This window comes from Pezoporus occidentalis, unplaced genomic scaffold (genome assembly GCF_034315485.1).
Source record: "Pezoporus occidentalis ecotype Australia unplaced genomic scaffold, CSIRO_AGI_Poc_V1 ctg70, whole genome shotgun sequence".
Lineage (NCBI taxonomy): Eukaryota > Metazoa > Chordata > Aves > Psittaciformes > Psittacidae > Pezoporus > Pezoporus occidentalis.
In genome coordinates, this window is record NW_026916053.1 from 1947407 (window position 1) to 1967496 (window position 20090).

A 20090-nucleotide genomic window follows, 5' to 3' on the forward strand; every position below is an offset into this window, starting at 1 on the left:
GCGCAGGGCTGCTCTCAATCTCTTCTCTGCCCAACCTGTAGCTGTGCCTGGGATTGCTCTGACCCAGGTGTAGGACCTTGCACTTGGCATGGTTAAACTTCATGAGGTTGGCATCAGCCCGCCTCACAGGTGTGTCAGGGTCCCTCTCGATGGCATTCCTTCCCTCCAGGGCATCAACCGAACCACACAGCTTGGTGTCATCGGCAAACTTGCTGAGGGTGCACTCAATCCCACTGTCCATGTCAGCGACAAAGATGTTGAAGAAGACCGGTCCCAACACCGATCCCTGAGGGACACCACTCGTTACTGGTCTCCAGCCGGACATTGAGCCATTGACCACAACTCTTTGCGTGCAGCCATCCCGCCAGTTCTTTATCCACCGAGTGGTCCATCCATCAAATTGATGTCTCTCCAATTTAGAGACAAGGATGTCGTGTGGGACAGTGTTGATCGCTTTGCACAAGTCCAGGTAGATGACATCAACTGCTCTACCCCTGTCCATCCGTTCCGTAGCCCCATCATAGAAGGCCAGCAAATTGGTCAGGCAGAATTTCCCCTTAGTGAAGCCATGCTGGCTGTCACCAGCCACCTTGTTGTTTTTCATGTGCTTTAGCATGCCTTCCAGGAGAATCTGCTCCAAGATTTTGCCAGGCACAGAGGTGAGACTGACTGGTCTGTAGTTCCCTGGCTCATCCATTTTCCCCTTCTTGAAAACGGGGGTCATATTTCCCTTTTTCCAATCATTGGCAACTTCACCTGACCTCCATGAGTTTTCAAATACGACGGCCAGAGGTTGAGCAACTTCATTTGCCAGCTCCTTCAGGACGCGTGGATGGATTGCATCAGGTCCCATGGACTTGTGCACGTTCAGGTTCTTGAGATGGTCTCGCACCTGATCCTCTCCTACAGCGGGCCTAGGGTCTTCGTTCTCACAGCCCCTGCGTCTGCCTTCCAGGACTTAGGGGGTGTGCTCAGAGAATTTGCCAGTGAAGACCGAGGCAAAGAAGTCATCAAGAACCTCAGCCTTCTCCAAATCCAGGGTAGCCAGTTCTTCCGATAGCTTCCGGAGGGGGCCTGCATTGTCCCTAGTGTGTCTTTTATTCGCTACGTACCTCTAGAATCCCTCCCTGTTATCATCAACATCCCTAGCCAAGTTTAATTCCAACTGGGCCTTAGCTTTCCTCATCTGGTCCCTAGCTTCCCAGACAACATCCCTGTATTCTTCCCAGGCCGCCTGTCCTCGCTTCCACCTTTTCTAAGCCTCTTTTTTCCTTCTAATTTTCCTCAGCAGCTCCTTATCCACCCAAGGAGGTCTCCTGGCCCTCCTGCTGCACTTCCTTCTAGTTGGGATGCAACACTCCTGAGCTTGCAGCAGGTGATCCTTGAATATCAGCCAACATTCTTGGGCCCCCTGCCCTCTAGGGCTATATCCCATGGAACTTTGCGAAGCAGGGTCCTGAAGAGGCCAAAGTCTGCTCTCTTGAAGCCCAGGGCAGTGAACTTGCTGCCCATTCTTTGCACTGTCCTGAGGCTCTTGAATTCGACCATCTCATGATGGCTGCAACCAAGGCTGCCCTGGAGCATTATATTTCCTGGTGAGCACGAGGTCAAGCATGGCACCTCACCTTCTCGGCTCCTCTATTACTTGCAGAAGGAAGTTGTCTTCCACACAATCGAGGCACCTCTGGGATTGCTTGTGCCAGGCTGTACCCTCCCTCCAACAGATATCAGGGTGGTTGAAGTCCCCCATGAGAACAAGGACCTGTGAGCTTGAGGTTGTTCCTATCTGCCTATAGAGTGCTTCATCCACAGAGTCCTCTTGAGCAGGAGGTCTGTAACAGATCCCCACAGTAGGACTCTATGGGACACAGTAGGACACTTTGGTGCTTAAATCATCAATAAAATGGGTGAAGCCTGTGCTGGCCACCTCCAGATGTGCCAGGACCGTCTCCTGTGCTCCTTCCCTGTCCCACAAGCAGTCAGTGATCGACCTGAGCAGTGCTCCTGTGCTGCAGCTGGGATGCGTCCATGGGGTTGGGATTCAGCCCTGCTCAGCCACGTCCTCCAGCCGTGCCCATCCCATGAGAGCCCCGAGAGAGAACCTGCGCCCCACGCGCAGCGAAGGCTGCGAGGGCAGCACAAGATGTGGTGCCAGCAGCGGGTGTCCAGGCCTGCCTGCTTCAGGAGGGCTCCGCAACAGCTCCGCACCTTGAACTCGCGCGTCCCCGTTGCATTTGCACGCACACCTCATGCACGCAGCAGCTCCCCCTGCACCCCGCTGCCATTCTCCTGCTGGCCGCTCCCCCTCCCTGCCCGCGTGCAGGGTCCCCACATGGCCACATCTTCCAGTCGGGCCCATCACGTGTGAGCCGTGCCAGAGCCTTTGCCCCATTCGCAGCGATGTGCTGCTATCCCAAAGGCAGTGCAGGGCCGCATGGTGGTGGCGGTTGTGCTGCCAGGACAAGGGCACCAGGCACCATGTTCCTGCAAGCAGAGCCCACCCCTGCTCCAAGCCCAGCCCCAGCCTCAGGCCCAGGTCTCCCTGCGCCCCCCCCCCCCAGCATTTCCTTCTGGAAGCTCCTCCTATTCCCCTCTTGCCCCAGGTCCCCCAGCTGCCTCTCGCTCTGGGATGTGGCCATCGTGGCTCACACCAGCCATCCATGGCTCTTGGGCGGTCGGAGGACAGGCCAGCAACTGCATTCACTGCAGCGGGGGAGCACTGTCGGCTGCACATCTAGGGAACAGGTCCTGGGAGCCAACCGCCCTTATCCTGCTAGCAGGGTCCCTGTGGAATGGGAGTGCAGGATGCTTTGGATGGCAGCACCTTCCTGCTGCTCTTAGACGAGAGGAAAGCCTGCTGCAGGGCTAACAGGGTGGTAAGCAGCATGGCAGAAGTGACTGTTGTCCCTACCTAGAATGGTGGATCAGCACCTCCTCTTGTCCTCCATGGTGCATCTGGTCCTGGGCATCTCTCACAGCTCTGTCTTGTTCTCAGCACCGTGCTGGGAATCTCTCAGCACCTTCAAGCTGAGGCTTGCTGCTCGCTGTCAGCCACTCTTCTCCCTGGTCTGGCACTTGTCCCATGTTGCTGTCCCGGTGCGCTTCCCTGCTGCCATCCCCTGCTTGCAGTACCGAGATGACTCTGAGCAGCACCTCGCCAGGCCACGTTTAAGCACAGAACAGAAGCAAGAGCCTGTGCTGCAGATGACAAGGGCTGGAGGCACTCAGTGCTGACAGCACGGTGAGCACTGCCTGTGGGGCAGCAGTAGGCTGAGCAGCCTCCGGGCAGAAGGGGCTGGGGCACCTCTGTCCCTGAGGGCACCTCCTCAAGCAGGAATATTATGGACTGCTTGTCCTTGGCTGGGCTGGGATGGGGCCAGCCTACAGGATGCTGGGGCTGCCCCCAACATGCTGCCTGTGCCCAGCCTGGCCTCCCAGCCCCTCACTTCTGCCTTCACACAGCACTGACCCTCTGAAGCCAACTCCCAGGGCTGCTTCTACACAGGAAGGGCAAGAAGAAGCCAACTGCCAACACAAGAGGTGTCCCCACAATGCCCATACCCATCCCTACCCACCTGTTTGCCTCCATTCTGCTGTCTCCCAAAGGATCGTCCCATGCGTTGGTCTATTCCTGGTCACTCTGCCCAGTGGTCATGTACTGACAGTGCTGAGATACATCCTGTGCCGGTGAGCTCTGGTCCCTGCTGCTGCCAACAGCAAGCATGGCCTTTGCACTACCCCAACAGCACTGCCCAGGGGCCAGAACAGGAGATCAGGGGAGCTGCAGGTTTTCATAGCTGCAGGAGGATTTCATAGAATCTACCAAATTGGAAAATACCTTTAAGATCATCAAGTTGAACTGCTACCCAAGGATTGCCAAGGCCACCACTAACCCATGTCACTAGGGGCCTTGTCTATGCAGTGTGTGACTACTTTCAGTGACAGCGATTTCCTGGGGTGCACAGCAAGTACGGAGCTGCACCTCAGCCTCTGTGCAGTGCAGGGCATCCAGAGGAACCTGTGTGCTGGCTTTGCCTACCTGAACGTCTACCCTGGGGACCAGGACAGGCAGGTGCATAATGTACCATCCTATGGAGAAGAGGGAACACTATGGGACCAGAGGGTCCTCTGCCCACCCTGCCCAAACACACAGGGTACATGGCAGTCACCAACACATGCAAACACCCTTGCAATCCCACAGCTCTTGTTACCCAAACCAACTTCATGGACTCTGCAAATGTTGTTGTAGAGCGGGACCAGCCAGCCCTGAGCAGCTCCTGGCCTCCTGATGGCCGCATTGGTGCCATTTCTCAAGGCCATGTACACAACAGTGCTGTAAACCCCAGCCAAGCGGCACCTCGGTGCAGCCCCGCTCCCCCCGCCTCCCCCTGGCCCTGCGGAGATGCTCGTTTCTCAACAGCCACATTCCTCTGAGGGTGTTTATGGCTTTTCTGTCTCCCCACTGTCCCAGGCTAAAATCGACCCTTTTAAGGGAGCCACAGGACCACGGGTTGCTGGAGCCTTGCCTGCTGCGGGCTGTTCCCTCACAATGTATTGCCTCGTCCACTGGGAAAGCAGCCCTGCCTTGTTTTTCTCTTGGCTCCACAAGTTACTGATGGAGTCAAGCTGCGGCTCAGTCCTAACCCCATCCACACATGCCTCCTAGAGAATAAGATCTATTTTCATCAGCAAGTGATTCACCTGCCTGGCACTGGTTTACCTTTCCCGTAGCAGCTGACTCCTCAGCTCCATCCTCGAAGGCAGCTCCCTTGACTTACCACCCAAACCTCTAATAGATGAGAAACCTGAACGGGAAGGGCAGGAGGAACAAGTCACATTACATTTTCTCCTGATGACGGGTGTACTTTGATGCTGGCTCCCCTGGGACTTTTGGCAGCAGCTGAACTCTGTTGCAGAGAGAAGAGGCATTATTCCTACCTGGGCTTGTGACCTGGATCTCCAGGGCACACTTCACAGTGACCTGGTCCTTTGTGGTTAGGGTGAGGGCTGTTGACACAGGACAGTGTGCTGTCACCCTATGCTGGAGGCACAAGGGAGGCAGGGGTGCTGTGGCAGCCGAGGCAGACCCTGCAGGTATCTGGCAAGGCTTATTCTTAGAGCTCTTCACTACAAGGGGAGACTCTCAACTGACTTCAGCATCACTTCTGTCTTCTCTCACCTTTTAGCCAGGAGCAGGCACACTTGGCCACAAGCAAAAACTCATTACATGGAGCTGGCTTGCCTGTGTTGGGTTAATTGGAATAAAACGTGTACCCTGCTGAGCAGCACGGCTTGTGCTGAAGAGCTGGGATGAGTCAGGCTCCGTGCCGATGATATCGCTGCTTCTCCAGCCGGCTCCCACAAGGCAGGACAGAGGGGCTGCAGCAGCACGGGTGTGTGTCACCCTGTGCAGGCAGCACACACACACCCCATCCCGCAGTAGGGGCCACAGTGAGTCCAAGGGAACTTGGGGTGCTCCAGGGGACACAGGACCAGTGTCTGTCTTGCAGCAGTAACTGGTGCCAATCGACACAGACGTGTCACATAGCAGAGATGTGAGGTAGTTCCCTGGTCCTCGCCTCCCTGCCAGCAGGGCAGGGGGTCAGCAGGGAATGGTTGATGCTTCCCAGAGGCCGTGCCAGACCACACAGCTGTGAGCAAGCCAGAGCCGGCAGATACCTAGTGGAGATTTGCTCCTGCACCTCCTCAGAGATCATGAAACCCTCCACCCTACACCAGCCTGGCTCCCCCAGCCCTCCAGGGCTAAGCCATAGCGCTGGCAACACACACTCAGGTGGAAACCATCAGGCAGGATGAGCGTGCTTCTGGATACAGATAAACACATGGGCAAAATTCATCCCTTGTAATCACCATGTGAGTGAAGGCAGCAGCTACGGACAAGTGCACAGGGTGGGGACACCAGGTCCCCAGCATAAAGCTGGGTTTCAGGAGCTCCCAGAGGAAATGGAGGGGACAGCAGAGCAACAGTAGCTAAAGCAGAGCTGGGAGACAAACAATAGCCAGTTATCTTTAGTCATCCAGACAGCGAGAGAAGCACATTGAGAACGGGGCAGGCGGGACACGCCACAGACACTGGAAACTCCCTATCAGCCAGAGAAAAGGGCAGAGTGGATGCTGCCCCCGTCCCGGCTTGGCAGTGAGCGGCTGCGGGCAGAGCCGGCGCTGGGCACGGCGAGGCACTGACTCACCCTGCTGAGATACAGGAAGGAGGCGGGCGGCCAAGTCCACTTCTCTGCCAAGGAGCAGCCCTGATGTGCAGAGCTGAACGTGGGAGAAAACACCCCGGAGTGGGATCAGCGGGGGGATGAGGGTCTCAGAAGGCTGGAGGCGGGCTGTGAGGGACCCCACGGCCCATGCACGCAGTGTGCTGTTGTCTCTTCTGCATCACTGCGTGAGCTGGGCATTTAGAGAAGAAAAGCATAAAAGAAAACCCCAAGCAAGAACGGGGACAGTGCTCCCTACCCAGGCAGAGCCCCCTGCCTCCAGCTCTGCCCACCCCTGCCCAAACAGCACCTTCAGCCGGGCACTGCGTGCACAGAGCCGCGGCGCACGGGCTCTGTGGGGGACGCTCTTTGGGGACCGTGGACCCTACATGCGGACTTTGTGTGCCCCGAGAGCGCAGAGACCCTTCGTGAGGAGCGGGAACTGCGCACGGGACCCTCATCTCCGCGGGGCCCCTGCACGGACGCCCCTGAGGACCGGGGCTTTCGCCCCGCAGGACCGAGCAGCAGTAACCCGGGGACGCAGCCGGTAGGCGCCGCCGCGATGCCGCGGGGCTGGGCGCCCTAGCACCGCCCCGCGCAGCGCCGAGCACCGCCCCGCAGCGCGCAGCATGGGCGAGCGGCGGCCGGCGGCGGGGGGGTGCTGAGCCGAGCGCGATTGCCCCGGTCCGGTCCGGTCTGGTCCGGTCGCAGCAGGCGCCCGCCGCATGTCGGGGCCCGGGGCGCAGAGCCGCAGCCGGCGGCTGCCCGGTAAGTGTCGGCGCGCGGTCTGCTCGGCAGGAGGGTAGCGGGGCACCGCACCGGGCGGGCAGGGCTCGGGCTGCCCGTGGCCCCTCGCATCCTCCCCGCAACACCCGCCCCATGCCCCTTGCAAAGCAGCCGGGCCCTCCCTTTCCATCCTGGAGCGCCCCGACCCCACCTGCTCCAACCTGCTGCTTCCCGTCTGCTTCGGACAGGGGCTGCCCGGGAAGCTCCGTGCCTGGGATGGGGATGCTGGGATGGGGAGGCACCTGCGTGGGATCTGAGCTGGGGACCTGTTGGGCAGCGGGCTTGTTGTGGAGTGGCATCGGTACCCCTCTGAGCCCCCCGTGGGGTGTAGGGAAAGAGGAGACTGAGCAAACCCGGCGAGCACGGCGGATGAGGGCAGCCGGGGTAATGGGAGCTCGCATGGGGACAGCCTGCCACGACCCGGGCCCAGCCTTAGCACACCATGCCCTGGGCATCGTGCTGCCCTCCTGGGTTTCTTGTCCTCACGCTTCTTTTTGCAGGAATCAAAGCAGGGCCCCATAATGGCAGGGTCTTGTGACAGCCTCTGCCGCTGGGGAAGGAGCTCTGGGCGCAGGGATATTTTTAGTGCTGAGACTCAGGGGATTTGGAGATGGCTCGGAGGAGTGCAGGCAATGAAATCACGGCACAGATAGGGGTTATGAGGTGCCATGTCCTCCCTCTCTCATTCCCCCCCCTGCTTTTTCCCAGCAAGTACCTCTGCCAAAACCACTGCCTCCTTCGCACTCGCCTGGTGCATTTCCTCTCACGGGGGCTACGGTTATTTTTTGCTGTGCTGCAACACGAGGTCAGATGTGCTGATTGAGAAAAGACCGTGCAGGGAATTAACACTCAGGCAGCCAGCGTGTCTGGGCATCCTGTCTCCACACAGCCTGATCTTGCCTTACTCTTTGGGGCATTCCCAGCTCTCCACACCAGCTGCTTCTCCAAGGGCTAAAGAAGTTCAAAGCCTGTGGGATTTACCTTTGTCCCACAGTGGTTTTGGTGGGACAGGGTGATGGGGAAACGTTTGCGATCTCAGCAGAGTCTCCTGTCTGATGCTGTGGCAGCTGAGGATCTGCATCTTCCTCCTACCCGACCTCCTCTCAGCATTGCACACAGGGACCGGGAGGACAGGATGCAGTCTGGCAGCAGTGGGATGCCCAGCTCTGGAGGAGTGGAGTCAGGGATTCGGGCTCTGGGAAAGCACAGGGAGAAGGACAAAAGCTGGCGGGGCCAGCCTGCCCCAGCTCTTTCATGCACCAGGAAACTGGATTGTGCTTGGAGTGACCCCTCGTTTGAGCTCTGCTCACCTCCCTATCAACCCCTGGAGCTTTCCACAGCCCAGATTATATTTTAGGACCTTCTTTAAATCCCTGCCAGGCTGTGGCCTTAAGAAAAGGGCATCCCCATCCTCTCTTGGCCTTGTGCCGCCACTAGCAAACCCTCTACCACCCCTGAATACACCCCTCCTGTTCACCAGCACGGAGGGGGGTTGTACCGGGATCCCACTGGGCAAGGAGGAATGAAAAACACATCCCCTCCTATCTGAAACACAGCCAGATAGTTGAACTGTGCTCTGCTCCCAGCCTGGATGCTGGGTCACAGACACCCTGAGCTGGTGCTCCCAGCACCCTCAAGCCTTGTCTTGCTTTCACCCCATGCTAACTGCACCCCAGGAATGCTCCTCTCCCAGCCTGCTTCAGCAAGGGTGAAGATGGGAGAGCTCATGGCAGTTTCCTTCACAGCCTTTCCCTGCTGCAGCGGTGGCTGTGAGCCCAAACCATGCGAGGGCAGAGGGACCAGCGGGGCCAGTGTCCTCACCCACAGCCCACCCTGGCAAGGAGGAAATCCCTGTCTGCACCTCCTGGGGGGATCCTGCCCTGCCCGCCCAACCTCTGCACCAGCGCCTGGCCCTGGTTCCTCTCCAAGCTGCGCTGGCTTGTAAGCCGTGAGAGCCGGAAGGATCTGAAGGCAGCGGGGCGCTCCGTGCTGTGGCAGCCGTGCTGGGCGGTTCAGCCAGCGGGGAAGAGCCTGGCCCTGAATGCTGATCAGCCTCAGCTCCTTTGCTGTAGTAATAACCATGACAATAGTAATAAAAGCCAGGCCACCAGCAGGTACCAACAGATCCCCCACAGTGCACAGGGGCCGCATTGTGCGTGTGAACGTGTCCCGCGGTGGGAACATGCCAGCGGGATGAGACAATCCCCACGACTGACAGCCCGGGAGTGTGAGTGGCCGTCACATGGGGAAGAGCCGCGGTAGGGAACGCCACTCTCCTTTATTTCCCCGGCAAGGGCTGCTGAGAGGTGGCTACACTGGCAGGGCTGTTCGCATCCCCCAGGCCCGGAAGAGCCCCGGGAGGGGGGAAGGCTCCATCCCCGACTCTCACCACGGTCACGGGTCAGGCAGGGCCAAGCGCAGCCCAGCTGCTGGCGTTCCTTACATAATGGGATCTCAGTGCTCGTGCCTGTTTCCTCAGCGAGAGCTCAAAAACAAGTTCATAAACAGGTCCTGCTAATTCCTCCTGCAAGAGAAATCCTGGCGCCCACAGGAATGCAGCATTCCTGACTCTCCCCAAGCACACTTACCGTGAGTATCGGTCACGTGCTCTGGAGAGGTGGACAGCAAGAACACTAATGGCACAGCTCAGCCGTGATCATGGCGTTTGGGACAGCACCTGCCAGCATTCAGGTTTATTTTGTTTGCACTGCAAGAGGATTTAGAGCTTCTCCTTCTTACCTCCACAGTGCCATCCCTTTGGCACAATGGTGCACAGTCTGTCACCCTGAACCTGGAGCCAGTGCAGCCTCTGCCCTGAGCCCAGCCTTCCTGGAGCCTGATGAAGTCCCCTCGGTGTGGTGAACTGCTGCAGTTTGCCATGGATTTGGCACAGCTGGGCTGAGAAGCAGAGCTCTGCCTGGCACAGATAGTACAGCTCTGGCTCCAGCTGCTGAAGTGAGCCACCTTCATACCCAGTGCCCTGGTCACCTGCTCCTTGTCCTGGTTCCATTCTCTTGCAGATAGCACAGGGGAGGTAGGAGTTTTTTGCTGTACCCCCGTGGCACTGGGCTCAGCCACCGGTCAGCCTTGTTAGGAAAGCTTCACCGGCACGGTGTGTCCCTCACTGCAGCCATCAGCCTGGGCGCTGCACAGCACACTGAGCCTCTGCACCACAGCAGGCACCCAGTGCTTAGGTCAGACATGCCAAGGCAAAGGCCCCTTCAGGCAGCCCAGATTGCTGCCCTGGGCATCACGGGAAGACGGTGAGCAGCCTGAAGAGGACCAGAGCCTCTTCCAGAAAACACATGGTGACTGGCCCTGAGTCACAGCACATTCCGTGCTGTGCCCCAGGCACAACCTGGCCTCCCAGGGCAGTTGCCTGCAGAGGATGGGGTTTACCTGGAGGATGTCCCAGAAACAGGGTGAGGAGGAGCTTTGGGGAGCGCTCTCAGCAAGATATGACATCGTACTCCAGGACACCTCACCAGGCTCACCACCTCTCTCCCATTTGGGTCCTGTGCTGCTACACACTGGTGACAGGCAGCCTTCCCGCTGTCCTCACCCCACTCCTGCCAGACAGGGTGGGGATGCTGCTCCGGCCTGGAGGAGCAGAGGATTTGGGCCATACTCAGGCAAAGCAGAGGATGTTTGTTTGGTTTCCTTGGTTACTGCACTGCCTGCTCTGCTAATCACATTTTCCTTGTGCCGCTAGGCCAAGAGCGGCAGAGAGGAAACCTGGAATGGCTGAGGTCAAACACCAGCCTGGGAACAGCCAGGACCACCGGCTCTGGACCATTTGGGTACCTTGTGGGTACCCAACCTGAAAGGGAGGTACGATGCCCAGGGATGCAGCAACAGCCCAAAGGCTCCAATCATTCTCTCTGGTGTGAGCTGGGCCACAGGCACCGGCACTGAACTGCAGGAGGAATTACAGGAATGAAAATGTTTGTAGAGGCAGAAGCCAAGCTGGCTGTGCGGGCGGGGATGTGAATAAGGAGCCTGCAAGCGTGGGTGCGGCTGTATTTATAGTGACGGTGGTGGCAGGGGTGCGCGTGTGTGGAGTGACAGGGTTGCTGATGCCTTTTATTCCTTAATACATCCCAGAAAGCCTTGGAGCACTAATGCCAGTTTGTCCCTGGGAGTTTCCTCAGCTTGTTAGCGTTCACAGACTTCCCTCTGTTTTATAGCAAGGAAACTGAAACTTGAACATGTGCAAAACATGGCTGATCTCATAACAACACCCTTTGCCCCCTTGATAACTCACTTCAGCAGTTGTGAACACAGCCTATGAGCTCCCCACTTCTGGCTGCTCTGCATTTCAGAAGTGAGATCTGAGGCTCCAACACAGCAAGTGCTGGCGATGCTGCCAGTCTACCGTGTAACAGCTATTCATGGTGACTAAATCAGTGTGCGCTGGTAAAGCTGAACAGAAGGGACTCACCTACCTTCCATTATGGCCATACCGCATGAGCTGGGCCAGGCAGAAGGGCTTGGACAGCCCTGCCTGATCCAACCCTCCCCACCTTTCTCCCCAGCCAACATGGAGCAGGCACAGCGGGGCCTGGACACTGAGCAGATGCAGCAGCAGCAGCTGAAACTACGGGACCGACAGAAGTTCTTTGAGGAGGTTTTCCAGCACGATGTGGATTTCTTCTTCCCTATGTCTCACCTGCAGATAGAGCATCGGAGACGTAAGTGCTGCAGGCACCAGCATGGGGCTGGGGTGTTTCAGGGAACAGTGACACAGGCAGTTGAGATCGGTGGGACATACCCAGTCTAAAGACAGCTGGCGACACGCATGTCCTGCACTGAGACAGGACCACACAGGCTGCCTGTGGGTGTGCTGTGCATTACTCACACCACTTAACTGAAGTAACTGCACATGGGTACCCAGGCTAGCGCCCTGCATAGTCACTGGCTTCAGACAGGCGCCTCCAGACAGCAGTTTGAGACAGGGACAAGGACTGCAGTGAGACAGGAGGCGATTCCAAAGCAATGTTTTAAGGAAACATGATTTTTCTGGGAGCCCCTTACCAGCAAATAGGATTCAGTTTCCCAGGGCAAGGCTGGCCTCCCTCCTGAGGGTCCTACCTGCACAGGACTCATGGAGCCCTTTGCCTGGCACTAGCACTCACCTTTTTGCTGGCCTCTGTCTCTGCAGCACCCTTAGGCAGCATTTCCTCCATGGAGGTGAACGTGGACATGCTGGAGCAGATGGACATGATGGACCTGTCAGACCAGGACACCATGGATGTGTTTCTGGGCTGTGGGACAGAGGAGAGCAGTGCTGCTGGGCCCCTGCCAGGTATGTGCAGTCCCAAACGTTCTGTGGACCAGGCTGGGAGCCTTTCCAGTGCCCACATCAGCTTGTTCCTCAGCTCTGGCCACCCTGCGTGCAGATACACACACACTCATGCAAAGATACTTGGTGCTGGCATCTGTGAGGCTGGAGGGACCTCAGGCTGGGCTGGTCCATGTCAATATCTGCCTCCACAGCCCAGAGATACAGACCTCCTGTAAATACCTTATGGTGGAGAAGACAGGAGAGCCCAGGCACTCCCCAGAGTTTGTGGGGCAAGTTCTCTTGTCCTGAAGCTCCTCTGGAGCAGCCAATGTCTTGTCATGATTTCCCTGGTCCCCTCCAGACTGCAGAGCTCCCTGCACTGAGCAGAAAGGCTGCAAGACCCCTCCACATCCCAACCAGACCTCAGGGAGCTGGGCTCAGGTCCCGCAGGGTGCAGCATCTTCCTCCACACACGCACAAGTTGAAGTGATTCACCGAGGCTAAGCAGAACGTCTCCTTGCCTGCTGCAGCCAGTGGCTTCACACAGCATGGCTCCAAGCTGTGGTTCACAGGAGATGGAAAAGGCTCCATTGTCAAAAACGGGGAAGGAATGTGCAGCACTACCCAGAGCCAGGCTGGGGGTGTGAGATGGGGAACAGCTACAGCCACCACATGGGGAGCAGCCAGGAAAGCATATCATGCCAGGGAGTAAGACACGTATTGGAGGGGCTCTCCATGAAGTTTAGGGAGCGATAAGCCTCCAGAAGCATTTTTATTTCTCTTACCACACTCTCTTCCAGGGGCAGATGCCAGCCAGTGCCCAGAGGAAATCACCCTGCAAGTGCCCAACGCAGCTGAGAGCAAGTCACGCATTTCTTCTACATCCTCTGTCTCCACGGATCTGAACAGCCTGGACACCAGCGAGGAGGGGGCTGAGACCCCTGTGGTGCAGTCAGATGAGGAGGATCTGCAGGAGGACGGTCCCAAAGAGCAGGCAGCAGCAAGAAGCTAGCAGCCAGCTCTGCCCTGCTCCCAGCTTCCTCACATGGACCTGCCAGCCCAGAGGAAGGAAAGCTGCTGGCACTCAGTAAACCCCTCACTGGACTGCTGCCCTGCAAGAGGGGCGAGATGAGTTTCCCCTCCTCTCCCTCTGCAGGTTCTCCTGGCAGCCAATGGAGAAGGAACAAGGGGTACTGTAGGCTCCCCAAATTAACTGTTCAGGCTTTGCTGCTAACACTCCCTGCTTCACTCCCCTGAAACGCTCAGCAACCCACAGCCCCACCATTCCCAGAAAGCCATCCCTTGGGATCCCAGCTCCCCCTGCCCTACTGACAAAGGTCCTGTCCAGAGAAGCGTTTAACGATGGCATACAGAGAAATAACACTCCAGTCTAAACAACCAGTGGCTGTGTCTGTTCTTGGGAGAAAACAGCACTGGGGGTGAGGGTTAGGTGGGGCTTGTACAAGGGTGAGTGGTGTCAATCCAGCGTGCAAAAGGTGCCATGCAGGAGCATACACAACAGCAGCAGCCACTGCTGCCCCAGCACAGCATCACAGCAGCAGCCCTGGCTGGAGGAATAAAGGAAGAGCCGTCAAATGAAGCCACTTTTTAGCCCACTACAGTTGCTCCCTGCAGGACAGGTCAGGAGGAGCTAGGCACAAAGCTGGCCAGAAACCTGCTGCTGCTATCAGTGGCTGCAGGCCAGGAAAATGCTGTTCCTGCTCTGGCTGTATCAGCACAACCGTGGTCACCCCCTCGAGGAAAAGAGCCTGGGAGATAAGCAAGAGGAGCGAGGGAACACTCTCATCCCGGCTGCTTCCTGGGGGGGGGGGGGTCAGACCTTACTACGCTCCTTCCTGCACAGCCCACCCTCGGTGAGAACGGCTGCAGCACTCCGGTTATCCGGGAACGACCGACGGGAATAAGACGTGAGCTCCATCGGCACAGCCTCGCAGCTGGTGGAAGTGGGGTGCTTCCAGACGGCTCTGTGCCCGGAGATGGGCGCTGCGCTCCTGAACGGAGACCTCAAGGAGCGAGTGAGAGCAGGCAGCGGCGGGGAGGGCTGACACGAGGAGGTCACCCGGGGACGGGCACGGTGGTGGCAGAGCCCTCGTACACGGCAAAGCCTTGCAGCGAACCGCCCGAGCCCGGGCCGCTCTGGAGCTTCCCCTGCGGCTCCCGTTCTGAACGCCGGAGGAGGGAGCACCCGCCGGAACAGCCTCGCTCCTGCGCCGGGAGCAGGCACAGCCGCTCAGGTGGCGCCCTCCCGCCGCTCCGGCTTCGCTCCCCACCACGGGCCGGAGACCGCGAGCTGCGGCCAGGCCCTCCCCGTGCGGGAGGAGACGAGACCGGGCCTGCAGCGCCGCGTCTCCTTGGCAACCCCGGAAGCCGCCGCCATCGAGCCCTACGGCCGGAAGCGGAAGTCGGCGGCGGTGCGGGGCGGAGGGATGCTGGCGCTGGCGGTGCTGCTGCTGGCGGCGGCCGCGGGCCCCGGGCGGGCGGCGGCGGGCCCCGGGCGGGCCGCGCTGCGGGAGGAGCTGCTGCTGAGCCCGCTGCCCGCCGGAGACGTGGCCGCCACCTTCCAGTTCCGCACGCGGTGGGACGCCGACCTGCCGCGGGGCGCGGGTAGGGCGGGGCCCGGGGGCGGAGCCGTTGAGCGAGGTGACGGTGTGCATCGGGGTGGTGACGTCACCGCGTTAGGGGATGACGTCAGCGGGGCGAGTGACGTCGGAGGCGGGGTGAGGTTGCGGGGTGCTGAGGCGAGCGGGGCAGGGCGAGGCGGTGGCGGGGAGCTGAGGGCTGCGGTGACATCACGAGTGACGTCACCGCGGTGATGCCATCGGGCTGCTCGTGATGACGCGAGCAGGGGGTGGCACTAGGGGTGACATCATGTTCCTGGTGTGACGTCATGGGGGGGATGAGGTGACCCTGCCCATGGATGATCAGCATCCGTTCCAACCCCAGCTGTGCTATGAGCTGGGCAGGGGCTGATGCCGGCTGCAGTCTCTCACTACAGGCTCTTCCCGAAGGCGCTGGGGCAGCTGGTGGCGGCGCTGGGCGTGCGGGAGCTCCACCTCGCCCTCACCCAGGGCTTCTGGCGCACCCAGGCCTGGGGGCAGCCGCCCCTCCAGGCACCCGCCGGTGCCGAGCTCTGGGTCTGGTTCCAGCCCACCGTCACTGAGTAGGTATCCCAGCCACAGATCTGTCCCGCCGGGTGCTCTCTGCAGCCACCGCTCTGGGGAGGCGCCCCCCTCTCATGTCAGACAGGCAGGGTGTGTGCTGGGGGGCTCCTGAGTTGCAAAATGTCTGCTGGAATAAAGAGCCTATGAGCAGCTGTAACAGAAAGCAGAATATAGCCCCCAGCTGAGTGCATGGGGCAGGGTGTGGTGCTGAGGGCAAACCCTTGTTCACTAAAGGAACAAATAAGTCCCTTATGGGCTCTGTGATGACAAACCTCTTGTTCTGTTAATATGACGGGGTTATATCTTGACCTCTCATTAGTGACTCACTTCCTTTGACTGCCATCCTGTGCCTGTCACCATCTCCCTTATCACTCACACCCTCTTTCAGCCCCAGCAGCTCTGTGTACTCAGAGCTCTCTTCTGCCTACAAATAGCCTGTTCTGGATCTGCTGGTTATGTCAGCCTTCAGAGCTGCACCAAGGTGTCACTTGACAGCAGCCCCTTCCCCATACACCATATATCACCTCCCGCATGCGCCCTGCTCCCCCAGCCTCTCACCCCATGTACCAGCTGCACCCACTACCATGTCCCTGCCTGAAGCCCTGCCAGTGGCTGCCCCTGTCCCCCAGATCTCATGCATTAGAATAAAATACCTAGAGAGCCAGAAAGTACATGACCTGCAGCCTCTACCTGCATGCTCCTTGCAGCTTCTGAAAACCACAGTGAGCTCCCTGGTGTATTTATTGAATGTTGCTAACTTCATGCTTATTTTTCCAAGGATTTGAGCTGCTGAGTAATCTCTGGTATCTGTTCTCACACAGTGTTGACAAAGCCTGGAAAGAGCTAAGTAACATCCTCTCAGGAATATTCTGTGCTTCTCTCAACTTCATTGATGCAACCAACACAGTCACTCCAACAGCATCCTTCAAACCTCTGGGCTTAGCCAATGGTGAGCCGGGCATTGCCCTCTCACTCTTGCTTCTAGCTTTAGTACTGCCCTGTGCCATTGCAGGGAGTCCAGCCACAGGTCCTGCAATAGGTCTGGGTCTGTACAACAGGGTCTGTTAACCTCTTCCTGGAAGCATTTCCTCTCCCTACAAGAGAGGCTTGGATTTGAGGAGGAATCCCACAAGCAGTACGTGGCTGAAGCTCCCAGGCCCTTGTCTGTATCTGAAGAATACTTTATGAAACAGGACTAGAGGATTTAAGGACTCATGAAGAAAAAAATCTGCTAGAATGTGCCCTTCCCTGTTCTTTCCAAATCACTCTGAACACAGTGGGATCTATTCCTGATTGAGCTCATGGCATTTCAGGCACATTGAGAGGGTGGTGGGCTGTGAGGTCCACTGGGGGTGGAAGAGGCCCTGCATCTGTTCTCATGCCTGTAGCAGTACCAGCATGTTGACTCTTCACCTCCCTGCCCAGGGACAGATCACGATCTCCTGCGATACGCTGTCCTGCCCCGGGAGGTCGTCTGCACTGAGAACCTCACGCCTTGGAAGAAGCTGCTCCCGTGCGGCTCAAAGGTAACAGCAAGTCCTGCTGCCTCATTGGGCCACTCCTGATGGCTCTGGGTTCCTTCCAGTGATCCAGGAGTGTGCAGTGGGAAGTTTCAGCAGGGCTTTTCTGTCAGTGGAGGGAGAGGACAGACCTAGGCTGAGTTTCACCTTCCCTCCGTGCAGGCTGGGCTTGCTGTGCTGCTGAAGGCAGAGCGCTTGTTCCACAGCAGCTACCACTCGCAGGCAGTGCACATCCGCCCCATCTGCAGGGTAAGCACAAGGCTCAGGACTCCCTCCTTTAACACCGCCAAGAGAAAATGCAAAGCCTTCTTGTGGCACTGCAAGGTGACACGCTGGTTTGCCCAACTCCCCTGTGGTGTGTTCAGCACTGTGTCTAACACAACTGTTGTCCTGCTTCCCTGGTCTTACTTACGTTCCGATGGGATTCTTGCATTCCTGGTGGAGTTCCAGCTCCATCCTGGTTTCCTGCCCCTTTGGAAGGTGTGATCAGTCACCTATCTCTCTCTTGTCTAGGATGCCTCCTGCTTGGCTGTGTCCTGGGAGCTCAGGCAGACCCTCACTGTGGTTTTTGACACCTTTTCTAGTGGCCAAGGAAAGAAAGGTAAGCTTGGCAGCTCTGTGCTGTGCTCCCCTAGTGCCCCAGCCTGAAGCACATCACTCTGCCTGCCACTAACTTGGCTTCCTGCAGACTGGTCCCTCTTCAAGATGTTCTCCCGCACACTTACTGATGCATGTCCTCTGGCATCGCAGAGCAAAGTCTACGTTGACATCTCCCCGAAGAACAAGGTAATGCATACAGACTAGAGAACACCCCCTGCTTCCTCAGATCAGCCACTTTGTGTGGCTCAAACATCCTCCACCCAGCATGGTGGGACCCCCCAGAAGCCCTTCAGGGGAGTTCCCTCAGGGCAGTGGGGATGAATGGGGGGGGGTATTGTAAGACCACTTGAGCTGGCTGTTGGGTGGGGAAGCTCAGGGCGGGATGGAGTGGCCTTGCTCCAGTGCTGCCAGTTCCTTCAAGGGGCACTTTTCCTTTAATGGTCCATTTGTTTTCAAAGGAAAAGGAGTTACTGGAAGTAACCCCTGCTCCAACATCTGTATATGAAGCTACTGTCCAGGGAGACAAGAAGACCTATGCCGTCTATGACCTACTGAGCCCCTCACTCTTTAATACCTCTCACAGCCTCAATGTGCAGTTCAAATGGAAGCGTCCTGAAGACAGCTGTGAGTGACCATAACTTCCCTCCACCTGCATCACTGGCCAGGGCTTTAGGCCTAAAGCTCACCTGGCATGGTTCCCCTTTTCTCCTTCGCAGCGGAAATGCCGATACCCGTACTCCATGCTCAGCGCTACGTGAGCGGGTACGGGCTGCAGACCGGAGAGATCAGCACCCTCATCTATAACACCCACCCGTACCGGGCCTTCCCCGTAATCCTGCTGGAGACTGTGCCCTGGTATCTGCGACTCTATGTGCACACTCTGACCATCATCACAAAGGGGAAGGAAAACAAGCCAAGTAAGTAAACCCTCCCAGGAGCCCATGCCACCCAACTGATTCCCTTGGCACAAGTGGCTCATTCCAGAGGTGGTTTAGTCCCTCCCTTGGGCCTCAGTGATCACTGGGAAACAAAACATCATAGGATGTTTTCCTAACCTTCCCTTCAGCCCTCACAGCAGATGAGACTTTATTAAGTCTGTTTTATAAAAGGCTCATGGATTGCATTTCATAATCCAGTAACAGGCTAAACAAAAGTGAATTGATTTTTGTAGTAAAGGAAATTCAAAACTGATGACTGGGTCTTATTTTGCATTTGTACCTTTCCTTAGACTTACATGGGTCATCAGATTTATAGCTGTAACACATGTTTTTTGAGCTGTTCATGTTCACTTGCCCAGGAAACCTTTCCCAGAACAGTGGAAGCAGGAGCTCCCACCCCATGGGAGATGTCCAGGCACTGCGAAATGGAACAAGGTCTCCCTGGTGCCACTGACACCTCTCTTTGGGGTTAGGTTACATCCACTACCAGCCAGCTCAGGACCGTCAACGGCCTCACCTTTTGGAAATGCTGATCCAGCTGCCAGCCAACTCCGTTACCAAGATCTCAATCCAGTTTGAGAGAGCCTTACTGAAGTGGACAGAGTACCCGCCAGATCCCAATCACGGCTTTTACGTCAGGTAACGCATACCTCGGCTCCTTGTCCCCTTCTGGGCCTATGTAGGACTTGCTGTCCAGGTCTCTGGGGACAGGGAAAAATTCTTGCCATCTCTTTGCTGACAGCACTGACACTAACATGTCCTCTGTCTCCTTAGTTCATCTGTCCTTAGTGCCCTAGTGCCCAGCATCATTGCTATGAAGGACATGGATGTGGAGGAGAGCCCACTCTTCACCTCACTGTGAGTGTACCTGTGCTGAGGAGCAGGGCTGTACCTCAGCACCGGCGAGCTGCTGGCTGCTGTCATCCCAACTGGTGAGCACGAAGCAGAAGTCCTGTGTGGGCTGACTCTCCCTTTCCTGCTTCCACTCTCCAGGTTTCCTTCCTCTGATGGGTCCAGCTATTTTGTGCGCCTGTACACAGAGCCACTGCTGGTGAACTTGCCAACGCCAGACTTCAGCATGCCCTATAATGTCATTTGCCTGACCTGCACCGTGGTGGCAGTGTGCTACGGCTCCTTCTACAACCTGCTGACCAGAACATTTCATGTGGAAGAGCCGAGCCGGGGCGGGCTGGCCAAGCGGCTGGCCAACGTCATCCGCAAGTTTAGGGGGGTGCCCCCTCTCTGAGAGAAACCACAGCAGCTCCATGGAGAGGTCCAAGGAGCAGAGCACTGTTGGCCCCTTGTCTTTGTTGGCCCCTTGTCTTTGTTGGCCCCTTGTCTTTGATTGAAGCAGTCTGCTCCATTCTTCTGCCTGGATATCTCGTCGGGATCCAACAAGCTGAGAGATTGGTTCCATCGTGAAGATGGGAAATGACTCTAAGCCCATTGACTACTGAACTGCACTGCTATGGGATTGGGAAAGGTGTAGGACTTCTGTTTGGGAGAGGGGTAATTTATATGCTGGGAACAATGCTAAAATTAAACTTGACCAGTTT

At 57.4% G+C, this 20090-nt stretch overlaps 2 protein-coding genes and 1 long non-coding RNA gene across 6 annotated transcripts; 2 read left to right on the forward strand and 1 right to left on the reverse strand.

Moving 5' to 3' along the window:
- The first annotated feature begins 6820 nt into the window (after positions 1 to 6820).
- Positions 6821 to 13692, forward strand: DBNDD2 (dysbindin domain containing 2). 3 transcript variants are annotated; one of them, XM_062642287.1, is made up of 5 exons: positions 6831 to 6992; positions 10723 to 10841; positions 11546 to 11701; positions 12172 to 12308; positions 13085 to 13692. In XM_062642287.1, exons 3-5 carry the CDS (start codon positions 11551 to 11553, stop codon positions 13304 to 13306), a joined length of 510 nt encoding a protein of 169 aa, XP_062498271.1. In that variant the 5' UTR covers positions 6831 to 6992; positions 10723 to 10841; positions 11546 to 11550; the 3' UTR covers positions 13307 to 13692. The 3 variants fall into 3 exon arrangements, with proteins under 3 accessions (XP_062498270.1, XP_062498269.1, XP_062498271.1); XM_062642286.1 differs by lacking the exon at positions 10723 to 10841 and having other exon boundaries at positions 6821 to 6992; positions 12172 to 12315; positions 13095 to 13692; XM_062642285.1 differs by lacking the exon at positions 10723 to 10841 and having other exon boundaries at positions 6821 to 6992.
- LOC134175885 (uncharacterized) lies at positions 11696 to 13208 on the reverse strand. 2 transcript variants are annotated; one of them, XR_009969171.1, is made up of 3 exons: positions 13080 to 13208; positions 12146 to 12673; positions 11696 to 11974 (listed from the first exon to the last, which is right to left on the reverse strand). It is a non-coding gene; the product is annotated as an uncharacterized LOC134175885 (long non-coding RNA). The 2 variants fall into 2 exon arrangements; XR_009969172.1 differs by having other exon boundaries at positions 12146 to 12668; positions 13080 to 13149.
- Positions 13693 to 14726: 1034 nt separating the features above from the next.
- Positions 14727 to 19838, forward strand: PIGT (phosphatidylinositol glycan anchor biosynthesis class T). The gene is made up of 12 exons (XM_062642279.1): positions 14727 to 14919; positions 15298 to 15475; positions 16298 to 16425; positions 16902 to 17002; positions 17159 to 17245; positions 17510 to 17597; positions 17685 to 17782; positions 18055 to 18220; positions 18313 to 18513; positions 19008 to 19173; positions 19309 to 19392; positions 19528 to 19838. The coding sequence occupies exons 1-12, from the start codon at positions 14742 to 14744 to the stop codon at positions 19778 to 19780; spliced, it is 1728 nt and encodes a 575-aa protein (XP_062498263.1). The 5' UTR covers positions 14727 to 14741; the 3' UTR covers positions 19781 to 19838.
- The last annotated feature ends 252 nt before the right edge of the window (positions 19839 to 20090 follow it).